Source organism: Schistocerca piceifrons, chromosome 7 (assembly GCF_021461385.2).
Source record: "Schistocerca piceifrons isolate TAMUIC-IGC-003096 chromosome 7, iqSchPice1.1, whole genome shotgun sequence".
NCBI lineage: Eukaryota > Metazoa > Arthropoda > Insecta > Orthoptera > Acrididae > Schistocerca > Schistocerca piceifrons.
The window spans coordinates 319,939,374-319,952,689 of record NC_060144.1 but is presented as its reverse complement, the minus strand read 5'-3'; the positions used below and the strand labels follow the sequence as shown (position 1 = coordinate 319,952,689).

General features: G+C 38.5%; 1 protein-coding gene across 1 annotated transcript in view; it reads left to right on the top strand.

Moving 5' to 3' along the window:
* The first annotated feature begins 8,842 nt into the window (after nucleotides 1-8,842).
* LOC124805334 (high mobility group protein 20A) overlaps nucleotides 8,843-13,316 on the top strand; it is a 95,344-nt gene continuing 90,870 nt past the window's right edge. Inside the window, exon 1 of the mRNA XM_047265854.1 lies at nucleotides 8,843-9,225. Within this exon, the coding sequence (XP_047121810.1) occupies nucleotides 8,997-9,225 (229 nt within the window). The 5' untranslated portion in view covers nucleotides 8,843-8,996. The remainder of the gene's footprint in view (nucleotides 9,226-13,316) is intronic.

Here is a 13,316-nt window from a genome sequence, read left to right as displayed (position 1 = left end):
CCACACCCCCACCCATAAAACGCATTCAGCACAGATTCATGAAAACTCTTCACCACAGTAGACCAAAACAAATAAAGACTACACCAACCTCAAGTCCTCTTTTTGCAAACATAAATTTACCAGTATCTCCTATTAATGAGAATCCATATGCACCATGACCACATACCCCTGAATCACAAAGGCAATAGTATCAGGAGGGGAGGACAAGAATACAGGAATAATTAAACAGCTAGGATCTGGAATAACAATTTTAATAACACAGCTTACCTCATTAAACAAAGATAGCTTGTATTAAGCTAATATATACAATATTATTGCTTCGATAGTACCAAAAAATAAACATGGATCAGGACAGAAAGAGGCCATGTTTACACTCTGCTCATATAAACAGAATAACAGATATTAAAGTTCTCCAACTGAATGCCAGATTCTTTTATACTAACAGAGAGTAGGCATTCATGTGCAAACTTTATACTAATGTCTATTGTATTGCTGTTATAAGTGAAACATGCATAAAAGCCAAACAAGTCTATTAGATGTTGAGGATATCAAAGAATAAGATCGGATTGAGAGGATGTGAAAGGTGGAGTAGCCACACTGATTAGTACAAAAATCGGCTATAAACCAAATACCATGCCAATACCTAACCTCGGCTTTGCTGAAGTAAGTACTAACAAATGCTGATTCTCTGTTGCATCTGTATATCGTCCCCCAACCTGTAGGAATTTCGAACAAAACATTCACACAAAGTTGCAACACACATTAAAGCCCTTCCTAATCTGTGGGGCCTTCAGTGCCCACCACACAGCATGGGAGAGTCATAAGAATAATAAGGCAGAGAAATACATAATACCTTGATGGTTATAACATGATCATTTACACTGAAGAGCCCAAGCAACTAGTACATCTACCTAATATCGTATAGGGCCCTTGCAAGCACACAGAAGTGCCGCAACACGACATGGCACGGACTCGACTAATGTCCCAAGTAGTGCTGAAGGGAATTGACACCATGAATCCTGCAGAGCTGTCCATAAATCCGTAAGAGTACGAAGGGGTAGACATCTCTTCTGAACTGCACGTTGAAAGGCATCCCAGATAGGCTCTATAATGTTCAAGTCCGGGGAGTCTGGTGGCCAGCAGATGTGTTTAAACTCAGAATGTTCCTGGAGCCACTCTGTAGCAATTCTGGACGAGTGGGGTGTCGCATTGTCGTGCTATAATAGCCCAAGTCCGACGGAATGCACAATGGACATGAATGGATGCAGGTAATCAGACAGGATGCTTACATACATGTCACCTGTCAGGGTCGTATCTATACGTATCAGGGATCCCACATCACTCCAACCACATACGCCCCACGCCATTGCAGAGCCTCCTGCAGCTTGAACAGTCCCTTGCTGACATGTAGTGCGGATTCAAGAGGTTGTCTCCATACTCGTACACGTCCATGTCCATCTGCTCGATACAATTTGAAACGAGACTCATCTGACCAGACAACATGTTTCCAGACATCAACAGTCCATTGTCAGTGTCGGTGGACCCGTGCAAGGCGTGAAGTTTTGCGTAGTGCAGCCATGGAGGATACATGAGTGGGCCTTCAGCTCCGAAAGCCCATATTGATGATATTTCGTTGAATAGGTTGCATGCTAACACTTGTTGATGACCCAACAGTGAAATCTACAGCAATTTGAGGCAGGACTGCACTTCTGTCATGTTGAACGATTCTCTGCAGTCATCATTGGTCCTGTTGTTGCAGGATCTTTTAACGGTCACAGCAGTGTCGGAGATTTGATGTTTTCCCGGATTCCTGATATTCAAGTTACACTCATGAAATCGTTGTACCGGAAAATCCCCTCTTCATCGCTACCTCGTAGATGCTGTGTCCCATCACCCATGTGCCAACTATAACATCATGTTCAAACTCACTAAAATCTTGATAACCTGCCATTGTAGCAGCAGTAACCGATCTAACAACTGTGCCAGACACTTGTTGTCTTATATAGACATTGCAGACTGCAGTGCTACATTCTGCCTGTTTACTTATCTCTGTATTTGAACACCCATTCCTATACCAGTTTCTTTGGCACTTCAATGTATGATGATGGATCTGTAACATTAAACCGACGACCATAGACGAGACCAATTGTAGTCGATATAATATTAGTTCTCCCTGTATGAACCAAATCACAGCATGATCAGTTCTGCATGGTAAATCAGGAACAGATCATTTCCCTACAACTATGAATATACAGTGCAAGAAAAATAACTGGACACCTATTCCCAACAAATTGACTTGGAACATGAACAATGCGGATTGGTATAAATATCGCCAAATTCTTGATGTAGGGGTAACATCAACAGAAAAAAAACAACCCTCACACAGGTAATACATGCAACTACATAACAACATATACCATGCGCCAAATGAATCCATCCCAAAATGATCTCTATCAACAAAAGCAAGATGACTGGGTAATGCATGGCGGAATTAAAACTCCACTAAAGCACTATAAGACAGAAGAGCAGCGTTATGTGAATATGTTAAACAACCTAACATGAACACTTTTTTGCTCTATAAACAAATGGCACCTAGAACCAAGAAGATTCTGAAATTCATCAGTAAGAGTATTTGGATAAAATATTCTAATAGTTCGACCAAGAAAAGTAAATCATCAGAGATATGGCAGAAGGTCAACAGATTTAGGAATATCGCTCCTACAGTCAATAATATACAATCATATGTGTGAATGGAAGAATTCTGTGATCTTATTGCCCCACCGAGTGTTCCCAGTAAGTTATACTGCAGACAAAGGGAAACTTCTGCAACTCAACATGTACTAATTAAACAGTTCAGTATTGATGAGTTGACATTGGTCTTCAAAGACAGCCCTAATACTGGCCCAGGGTTGGATGAGATCAAATATTCTATGATATAAAAACACACCTGACAATGCTGTTGAATTACTTCTTCAAATATATAATGGAATTTGGATGCATCGAGAATTAGTCCCAGAATGGAAGACACAGATCATAGTCCCTGTACACAAAAAAGGAAAAGATCCATCATGAGGCATTTCTTACAGACAGTCTTCATCCCTACTAGCTGGTTCACAGTTTGGGTTCCTTAGAAGCAGAAGCTGCATGGACAACATTTCAACATTAGTTTCTCATGTGTTAGCTCGCTTTGGTGAGAGAAAATATACAGGAGCACTATTTTTAGATATTGCAAAATCATATGATAATATTCAGGCAAATAAACTATTAGATAAGTTACTACTGTCAGGAGCCCCACCTCCGTTAGTAGAAGGTAAGTCATCATTAATTAGTGAACGAACTGTATATATTAGAAAGGATCCTGGATTCAAGGGCCCACGCATGATAATGGCATACCACAAGGATCGGCACTCAGCCCACTACTATATACCTATGCTATGGAAAGGGCAGTAAGTCAACCAGTTAGAATTATACAGTTTGCAGATGGTATCTGTGTATTTACTTCCCATTTAGTATTACGGAAGGTGATGAACAACATTATGTCATTGGTAAAGAAGTTTAGTTGGTCGAAATGACCTGATGATGGTACAGAAGAAATCTTCAGTAGTGATATTCACTAGGAAATGCATCAATAAATTTTTAATACATGTAGATGATAAAATATTACAAATTAAAGCACTTATTCGGTTCTTAGGCATGACAATGAACAACAAGCTTACATGTACAGCACATAACACTTTCTTAATCTAAATCTGTGAGCAAATGCTTTGTATTCTTCAATCAGTTAGTATGACATCCTTCAGTGCTGCTGCTTCTATATAGCTCCCTCATTAGATCCAGATTGTAATATGGATGTATATACTACAAATACACAACTTGAAAATGTTAGAGAAGCTGGACAGATTGCAGTACTGCTGTATACAAATATACTCAGGAGTAATGAAACCCACACCAACAAATGCACTCTTGATGGAAGCAAAAGAGGTGCCCCTCCACATAAGGAGGAAGATGGTTATGGAATGATACGTAGTAGAGAAATTATCATACTCAATGCATCCAATTCATCAAATCCTACAATTGTACATTTCTTTTCCTGGAGATCGGGGGAGAAAGCCTATTGATTTCATTTCAGCATGTAAAGATTTGGTAGATGAGTGGAAAGATATTGCCACAAGTATGCAGTGGCCTGTTTAGCAATATGACTATTTCATCATCAGGTATCACATCTCATTCCAATGATAGAGGGAAAATCTGATTTCTTGGAGTCAGTTACAGCACTGCAAAGACATGTGGAGGAAACAAGGCAATGGGTAATACTCATACACACAGAGGGATCAAAGGCAGCCGGAGAGGACAACACAGGATGTGTTATATTTAGTCCGCAATTGCAGATAGTCCAAAAATATAAATAACCAGCAATTACTCCTTCCTATCTGGCCAAAACAATTGCAGTATTAAAGGCAATACAATGGTGTACGAATGAGAAATACACATACTATGCAATATTATCAGACTCGAAAACTACACTTCAAGCAATATGAAATACAAAAGTCTCAAAAACCACCAGTGAGTACCTACTCCAAGTTCGTTATTGGTATTATGAATGTCTCAGAAGGCAGAAACAAATTTCCTTTATGTGAGTGAAAGCCCATTGTGGAATTCCAGGCAATGAAAACGCAGGTCAGCTGGCAAAGCAGGCTAGGAGCAATGGCACACCACTAGATATAATGCTTCCCTATATGGAATATAGATAACCTATTCAGAAACAGGTATTCGAATTGTGGCAGGAAGAATGGACACAGAGCTTACGACACAAAAGAGGCTACTATGTGCAGATACAACCATGAATACCGAAACGACCTTGGTTGAGAACGTTTATGGATCCTGAAAACCAACATGCACATTAAGCAGAAAAGATTCAATCATGGGACATTTTAAGAGCTTTTATGCCAACTGCGTGTGAACCAGTCACCAACCTGCAACTGTGATGAAACTGCTCAGGGAAATATGAAAAATATTATAATTGTTCATGTATGGTACACACGAGGTACAATTCATCAATGTCACTTTTAAGGTTAGCCTTCCTTTGTGTCCAAACTTGTTTCATCCTTTCAGAATCAAGTCTCTTTCTTTCATGAGACCACAGTGTTCCAATCATTTTTCTAATTTTCCTTCAACCAACTTTCCAAACAAATATCTTTTACCTGAATGTTTGTCTATCAGTAACGTTTATCTAAGTCATATCAGCTACTTCAAGATACTCCGTAATCACAGTGATCCATTTAATTGGCTCAGTCTTGGCCTTACTTCTGTTTTCGTAGAATTCTACTGTTTGCTTTATCAAAGTAGTGGGTGCCATTCTTCTAATGTGCCCCTAAGACTTAAGTCTTCGTTTTCTCATGTCACCATGTAGTCAGTGTATTATTCTATTTCCGTTTTACTTCTAAGCCTATAAGTTTCTCCATCATGTATTTTGGGGCCTAACATTTTCCTAACAATCTTTTGAATTTTTTGAGTATCCCTCTTTCTATTTAAAATTAAATTTTCTGCTCCATAAAGACATTCAGGTTTGATTACAGTGCTGTAATGCTTAAGTTTACTGAATTTAGAAAGTTCATTTTATTGTAAATATTTTGTGTTAATCTGAATGCAGTTGCCATTTTGTGACAGCGATATTCGTTTGCGGCTTTTTCAGACCATTTTCTTGTATTTCACCCAAGTATTTAAACTGAGAAACTCTTTTTATTTTTCTATATTTTGTGTTCAAGAGCTTTGGTGCTTGTTCATTGCATGTCATATATTCCGTTTTTCCAAATGATATTAGTAGTCCCACTTTTTTGCAACTTCTTTAAGAATTTCAATTTGTTTTTGAGCTGTGGTAATATCCTAGTTAAAAATGCCAGATTATCTCAAAGACTAGGCAATCTGCTCTAATATTGCTTCTGCCTAACTTGATTGATTGATCTGTTTTTTTACTTGACTTTTGCTGTCGCCATTCTGTAATCACCTTTTCCAAAACACGGTTAAACAGTAATGGAGAGAATCTATCTCCCAGTCTAACACTTGTCTTTATATCGAATGGTACAGAAATTTCTCCCATGAATTTAACTTTAGAGTTAGTGTCAGTTAACATTTCCTTAACCAGTGTTAGAGTTTTATTATCTAGCCCTAGCTCCTTTAAAATTTGGAAAAGAGATTCACGATCAACTGAGTTGTAGGCCTTCTTAAAATCCACAAATGTACATACAATATTATTACCAGAAATGCTTTGGAGCTTAAGGATTAGTTTTAAATTAAGAATTTGTTCCAGACAATATCTGGCCTAAAGCCTGCTTGGTGTTCACCAACATTAGGTTCTAGCTGTTCTTGGGCTCAATCAAGTAAACAAAGCGAGAGAATTTTGTATATGATTGGGAGAAGAGAGATTCTTCATAATTATGATCACTGGTTCTATCCCCTTTTTTATACAGTGGATGAATTAGGGCAGTTTTCCAGTCCTCAGGTATTTTCTCAGTTTGCCATATATGTCCCATTAGTTGAGTGATCCCTTTTATAGTGATAGGGCCAGCTGATTTTAGTAGTCCTGCAATTATACTGACTTCTCCTGATGCTTTATGGTTTTTAACTCTCTTAATTTTTTAATTATTTGGATTTCGTCAAGTTCCTTAGAGTTAGGGTTGGTGTCATTAGTTTGCTGTGATTGGAATTTATTAGCTGATTCTGGACATGTTAATAGTTTTTCAGAATAACTTACAATTTTCCTGGTTGTTAAGAGCCAAACAGCCATTTTCATTTTTTAAGCAAAGAATTTGAGGTTGGTAACCAGTTAGTTTTGTTGTGAATGTTTTGTAAAAGTGTCTTCAAATGGTCTTTCGGAAGTCTTTTTCGATTTCTAAATGTTGGCGATTTTTGTAGTTTCTTTTGGTCTGTCGGATTACTTTAGATGTTTCTTTTCTTACAGTTAGAAAGGTGCTGTACGCATTTTCAGTTTTGTTACTATTCCTGTTTTTGATTGCCCCATGCCTAAACTTAACTGCTGTTTCACTATCCGCTTTCCACCAAGGCTGTTTTTGTTTCTTTCGAAGCAGCATTAAATTTTGTGGTGTTGTGATGAACTTTTGCTTTAGGCTTTGCCAGTTGTTGGATTGTTTTTCGTCAGGTTCACTTGTTAGAGATGGGGTTGTTATAGCACTATCAAATTTTGGGATAACATTTTTTGTTTTGAAAAGTTTTTGAAGTTGAAGTTTTACTTTTATTTGCATTAAATAATGGCTGGAATCTATATTAGCCCCATTTCTAACTTGGACAACTAAAATTTCTTTGTAGTTAGGGTATGAAATTGCTATGTGATCGATTTAAAATTTCCCAATAAACGTACCGGGTGCCCACCAATTTTTTTGTTTAGGTGTGTTCTTTTTAAAATGTATTGACATGATCTCAAGGTTAAAATTTTTGCATGTTTCAACAAGTCTTTGGCCATTTTGGTTTGTCCCTTTATGCACAGATTATCCACCCAGCGTTTACTTACATTTTTTTTCTTTACCTAATTGAGCATTAAAATTTTAACGTGGTTTGAGAGAATTTTGTAGATGATGCTTTCTAATGCTTCCCAAGCTTCATTACCTTCTTCAACTTTTTTACAGTTATTCTCATTGACCGGCATATGGGCATCAATTAAAGTGTATGCTTTATTTGCACATCTAAGAGAAATGACTTTTTCCTCCGTTATTGAATTTAAAATACTTTTAGAGACTGCAAAAGCAACTTCCAGATGTGGTGTATTATTAAGTATTTGTTTATCAGTTTTACTTTTATAAAGACAATACTTACAGAAATCCCTGGTGTTATCGTCTGTCATTCGTGTTTCTTGAAGTGTCAAAATTTGACTCTTCTGTTTTTTAATGTACCTCCCAATTTATGGAGTTTACTTGGTTGCAAAAGTATTTGTATGTTAAGTGTTGCAAAAAATATATTTGTTTTGGTTTTAAGTCAGCCAGAGGACTCCAGCTTTCTATGTTGAATCACACTGCATTTTAAACTGGCCACATCAGAATCCGAAAGACCAGATGCACCAGTAATACTGGCAGTGGATTGATCACCTGTGGTAATATTGTGATTATCAAAATGCTTCATGATGATTGTACCTGGAATCAGGTGGGGTTGAGTAGACTCACTGAGTAACCTCAGAGTGTTACGACTGGAAGGGCTAGTTCCAGAATATAAATTTCAACCTCACCACTGGTGAGCAGACGCTGATCACTTTGCCGCTTGCTACAAGACAGATGCAAAGTGGATTTGGTTTCATTTTGCCTTGGTCCCGGAGCGCTTATTCCATATTCGCAGCTGTCCACCATATCTGGTGGAACATTCATTATTCACCACATATGACCTGGTCAATATCGTAGGCATGGAGGTTTCTTAGACTTTTGGTTACAAAGTCTTGAAGCCTGGATATGAACGATATATTATTTCAATGCAGAAAATATAGTGAGGCGAGGAACAAATTGTTAGCATTTGTTATCAAGGGTAATATCCCACAACCAACACCAGCCAAGTCCTTGCTATCTGAACCTAAGATAAAAACCTACAAGAAGATAATCGAATTCGTGTGCAATGGACAGAGAAAGGTTGAATGTTTAATAGTAAATTATAACAAACAAAAAAGCGAAGTTACACTAAAAGAAGGGGATATTATGTGAACAAAGGTATTATTATTATGCAGCAATGACTGAATGGTGTCTAACGCAAGTGAAAAAAAAAATAAAAAATTAAAATCATTCTTTGGAAATCACAATTAATGTCGGTGTGCATTTCGAGTGGAGCGTCTTGACGTTTGATTAGCTTTGCTAAGAGCAGTATGTTTATGTCTGGTGTTGTTTGTTATGAACGGTGATTTGAAAGTGCTTGTGAATTTGTTAATCCCGTATTAGTTTACGTTTCCCAGTGTAATTGACTCGTATTTGCAATTTCTGTTAACATTCAAAGGACGAAATTTGATTATGGATCCGCTTGTGTCAGATCTTTATGCCATCCACGAGGGTATTAAGGTGGAGCCGGAATCGAAGGAGAATACGGCCCAGGACTCAACAAACACAACACAGTCAGATAGTTCTGGCCATCCACCAGTCGTTCCATCATCCGCTGCCCAACCAACACCACCTCAACAACCTGCAGCAGCCGTCTCACCAAATCATTCAAGTGTGGACAACCAGAGTTCATCACAGAACGGTGCGTTGAGAGATAATTTTGTTCTTAGACTCTTAGAATTTCGCAAATATTGGAGCCGTAAATAAGCTTTCACTTAAACAGTTTTCGACAGTAATATTTAGTGAACGTTCATGATAATGCTACGAATAAGAATAATAAGACCTCCCTCCAGAGCGCGGCAATGAATTGTTTACACATTGTCGGTTGGAAAAAACGCTTTCACTGGCGAACTAAATGACTTTAATTTTATTTTTATCTGTATTGGGTTTTCTGTGAGGTGGCCGTTCACTCTGTAGTTACATTCTTTGTTTCGTTTTGCCCTCCCTACTTTATTCCAAATCTATCTTTTAATGATAATTAATTGAAACCCTCAGCTGCCGACAGTTGTTGTTGATATACCTCGATGATGTCAGCCGAAAATGTGAGCCTCGACCGGGACTCGAACCCAGTATCTCCTACTTACATGGCAGACGCTCTATCCATCTGAGCTACCAAAGACACTGATGAATAGCGCGACTCCAGGGACTTATCCCTTGCACGCTTCCCATGAGACCCAAGTTGCCAACTGTCAACAATCTACATACATAATGTTCCTAATAGATATTTGCCCATTCACTCATTACTCGTGCACACTAAGATGACGATACCCATAAGAGTTTGGGCAACTTGTCCGCATTCGCACAGACGAAGGTCACCCTTCGGGTAGCCTTTAATTATATATGAAGATAGTAACTGTTCTCGAAGCATGCAAGGGATAAGTCCCTGCAGTCGTGCTATTCATCTGTGTCCTTGGTGGCTCAGATGGATAGAGTGTTTGCCATGTAAGCAGGAGATCCCGGATTTGAGTCCTGGTCGAGGCACACATTTTCATCTGTCCCCATCGAGGTATATCAACAATACTTGCCAGCAGCTGAGGGTTTCGATTAATTATCATTTATTTCTAGAGAAACTGCACGGTTATCAATGGTATCTGTTTTTTCGAGAACAGTTACTATCTTCATCTATCTTTTAAGATGAACCCTTCCTGCTCCTTCCAAACTTGCCAACCATTTAAGTAACAGCATGTAGGATCATCATTTACTCTTATCAGGGCTTATAAATTTTAAGGAAAAAATTTCCGCAGTGTTCTGTACTACTGAAAATTGTGGGGTAACCATGACCCATGTTTTGCAAGAAGGATAATTAATTTGATGATACAGAAAGGGGTAAAAGTTACATATTGGACCTCCCTTTCATTTTTCAGTATGTCATTACCAGTTAATTTATAACCACAACCATATTTTCTGCTTTCACATTAATTGGTTTCGCCAACTCATGACCAAATTGTCACCTTCCAACCTAACTAGACTATGGGCTACGCTGCAGATCAATCTGTCAGCACAACTAAGATTTCAAGGGGGGAGGGGGGGGGGGGATTCCAGTACATAACTTTAACCCAGGACAGGTCTAATCTTAAACTGTTAACATATTTTGGAAAATAAGCTATTACACAGGCGCTTTGTAAACTTGTAGGGTAATTTTATGATCTATCAAAAGTAAAGATTTGATTCTAAATCAAGAAAAATAGCCTAAAACCATTACATCACATCCACTGAAGTTTACTGTCACAGTAATTATTTCGATAAATACCTTTTACCAACTGTGTCTTTATGTAAGGTGTCTCATAACTTCATCAGACCTGAAACTTCCTGGCGGATTAAAAATGTGTGCTGGATCGAGACTCGAACTCGGGAAGTCTGTCCTAAGTGGGCAAGTGCTCTACCATCTTGAGCTACCCAAGCACGACTCGCGGCCTGCCCTCACAGCTTTAATTCCGCCAGTAACTCGTCTCTTACCTTCCAGGCTTCACAGAAGCTCTCCTTCAAACCTTGCAGAACTAGTATTCCTGGAAGAAAGGATATTGTGGAGACATGGCTTAGCCACAGAATTAAATTTTCACTCTACAGCGGAGTGTGAGCTGATACAAAGCTTCCTGGCAGATTAAAACTGTGTGCCGGACCGAAACTTGAACTCAGGACCTCCTTCCACTGGTCCTTAGACCAGGGACAGTTATATATATATATACCAGTTAAATACAGTTACCCATTCATTCTTGTCATTAGTGATCTTTGGACAGCTCCTCAAACATGATAATAAAGTCTTTTACATCAAACCAAATTATTCTGTCACTGACTTTTCAGAAGACATTCTAAACAACCATTACATTGCCTAAATACATCAGCACACTATTATGCTTCGCCAAAGCTTCAAAGTGTTGACAGTCTTCAATAACATACATACAACTACTAGAATTGTTTATCAAGTGTATCCAAGTAAAAGCTAAACATTTTTAACTACTAACATACATTGCAATGGCTGTGATTACCCATCGCAACTTTTTAGGTATATTTAATACAAATTCTGCTATGATTGATAAAACTTTGTAGCCTAACTGTTTCTTCATGCAGTCTCTTTCCATTCTTTTTTATGCGTCTTTCCATTATCGTGGGTTAGATGCTACAGTGATGAAATTTGAGAGAATCATCCTGATGTTGATCTGTTGAAATTTCTGCAAATCTTATTAGGCAACCGTGTCACCTGTGGTTGCCTTGTTGGCCACTTTAGTAGAGCTGCAATCTCTCTGGTCAACCAAAAGTTGTGAGTCCGCCCTTCTGTTTACTATTTACAGTTCCTGCTGTAGAAAGTTAAATCTCAAATAGGGAGAGTGAGTGTGGGTGTGTATGGTTTCATTTAATCCAACAAGTTGTTCCTGTTCAGTAACAGTGATCAGTCTTATCCTTTATCTCTTTGACATTCCAAGTGCCATTTCCGTCTTCCCAAACTTTTAGCTGTACATCCATTCTTGATAGGTCTTCAATAACCTATTGAATTGACATCCACATTTTATTGATTGTTTGTTCATGTATATGCAGAATTGTCCAGTTTTTACAGAGCCATTGGAGAAGTGGAGGTCAACATCCAGGAAGGCAGCATGCAAAGCTGTGGAGAAGCAGCTGGGAGAGATGTTTTCCAGGAAGGCAGTATGCAGAGCTGTGGAGAAGCAACTGAGGGAGAAGATGTTTAGGCTGTGAGGAATGTTGATAGTGTTTTGGCCTTGGGCTAAGATCATGATGATACGGGCAGTGAATTGGGATCTGATAGGGGCATGGGATCTTGTGTTGCTAGGGAGGTTTCCCAAGGCCCACAAACAGATTGGCACAGTTGTATGCCATAAAGATGTCTTAGATTTGCTTATTCCCTCAAGGAGAAGCAGTTGAGGGCAAAGACCTAGTAGTCGGGTCTATAAGCGATGAGGTGGTGACACTGAAGTCTGTAAGACTTTTGGAGAGAGATGTTCAACATTATCAAGGTCACAGATATTAGTGAGGGTAGTAGGGGGAGGCTTGTGTAGGCAGGTGGTGTCATTAGTGACAAGTAGGGTCCATGTCCTTATAAATAAGCAGATAAAAGTGTCCATTCCTTCCTAACTAACTACATAAATGTCAACCAGATGTGGCTCAAATTTAAGAAATAATGTTGATAAGTTTTATACCAGCTAAATTGGTAAGAGACGGCACAAATCCCTGTGGGACACAAACCAGGTTCGAACACATGCAAAGGCAATGAAAAAAGCATAACAGATTTAAAAGAACACAAGATCTCCAAGACTGGCAATGATGTATGGTAGTTCGAAATTTAGCTCTTGTTTTTAGTACTTTCCTCAGTGTTTAATAGTTTCCATAACAATACTCTGTTACAAAATCTGACTGAGAACCCAAAGAAATTCTGTTCATATTTAAAGTATACCAGCTCAAGTACACAGTCAGCACCTGCACTGCACAGTAGCAGTAGTAACAATGCCGATGACAACACCTGTAAAGCAGTGTTACTAAACATAGTTTTCCGAAAATTATTCTCTAAAGAATACTCAGTAAATATTCCAGAATTCAAATCAATAACATCAGCCAAGATGAGTAATTTAGAAGTAGGCACCCTGAGTATAGCAAAGCAGTGTAACTCATTTAATAAAGGCCAGACTTCCAGCCCAGTTTGTGTGTCAGTTAGGTTCCTTTCAGAATATGCTGATATAATGTCTCCATGATTAACAGTCATATTCAACTTCTCCCTCAATG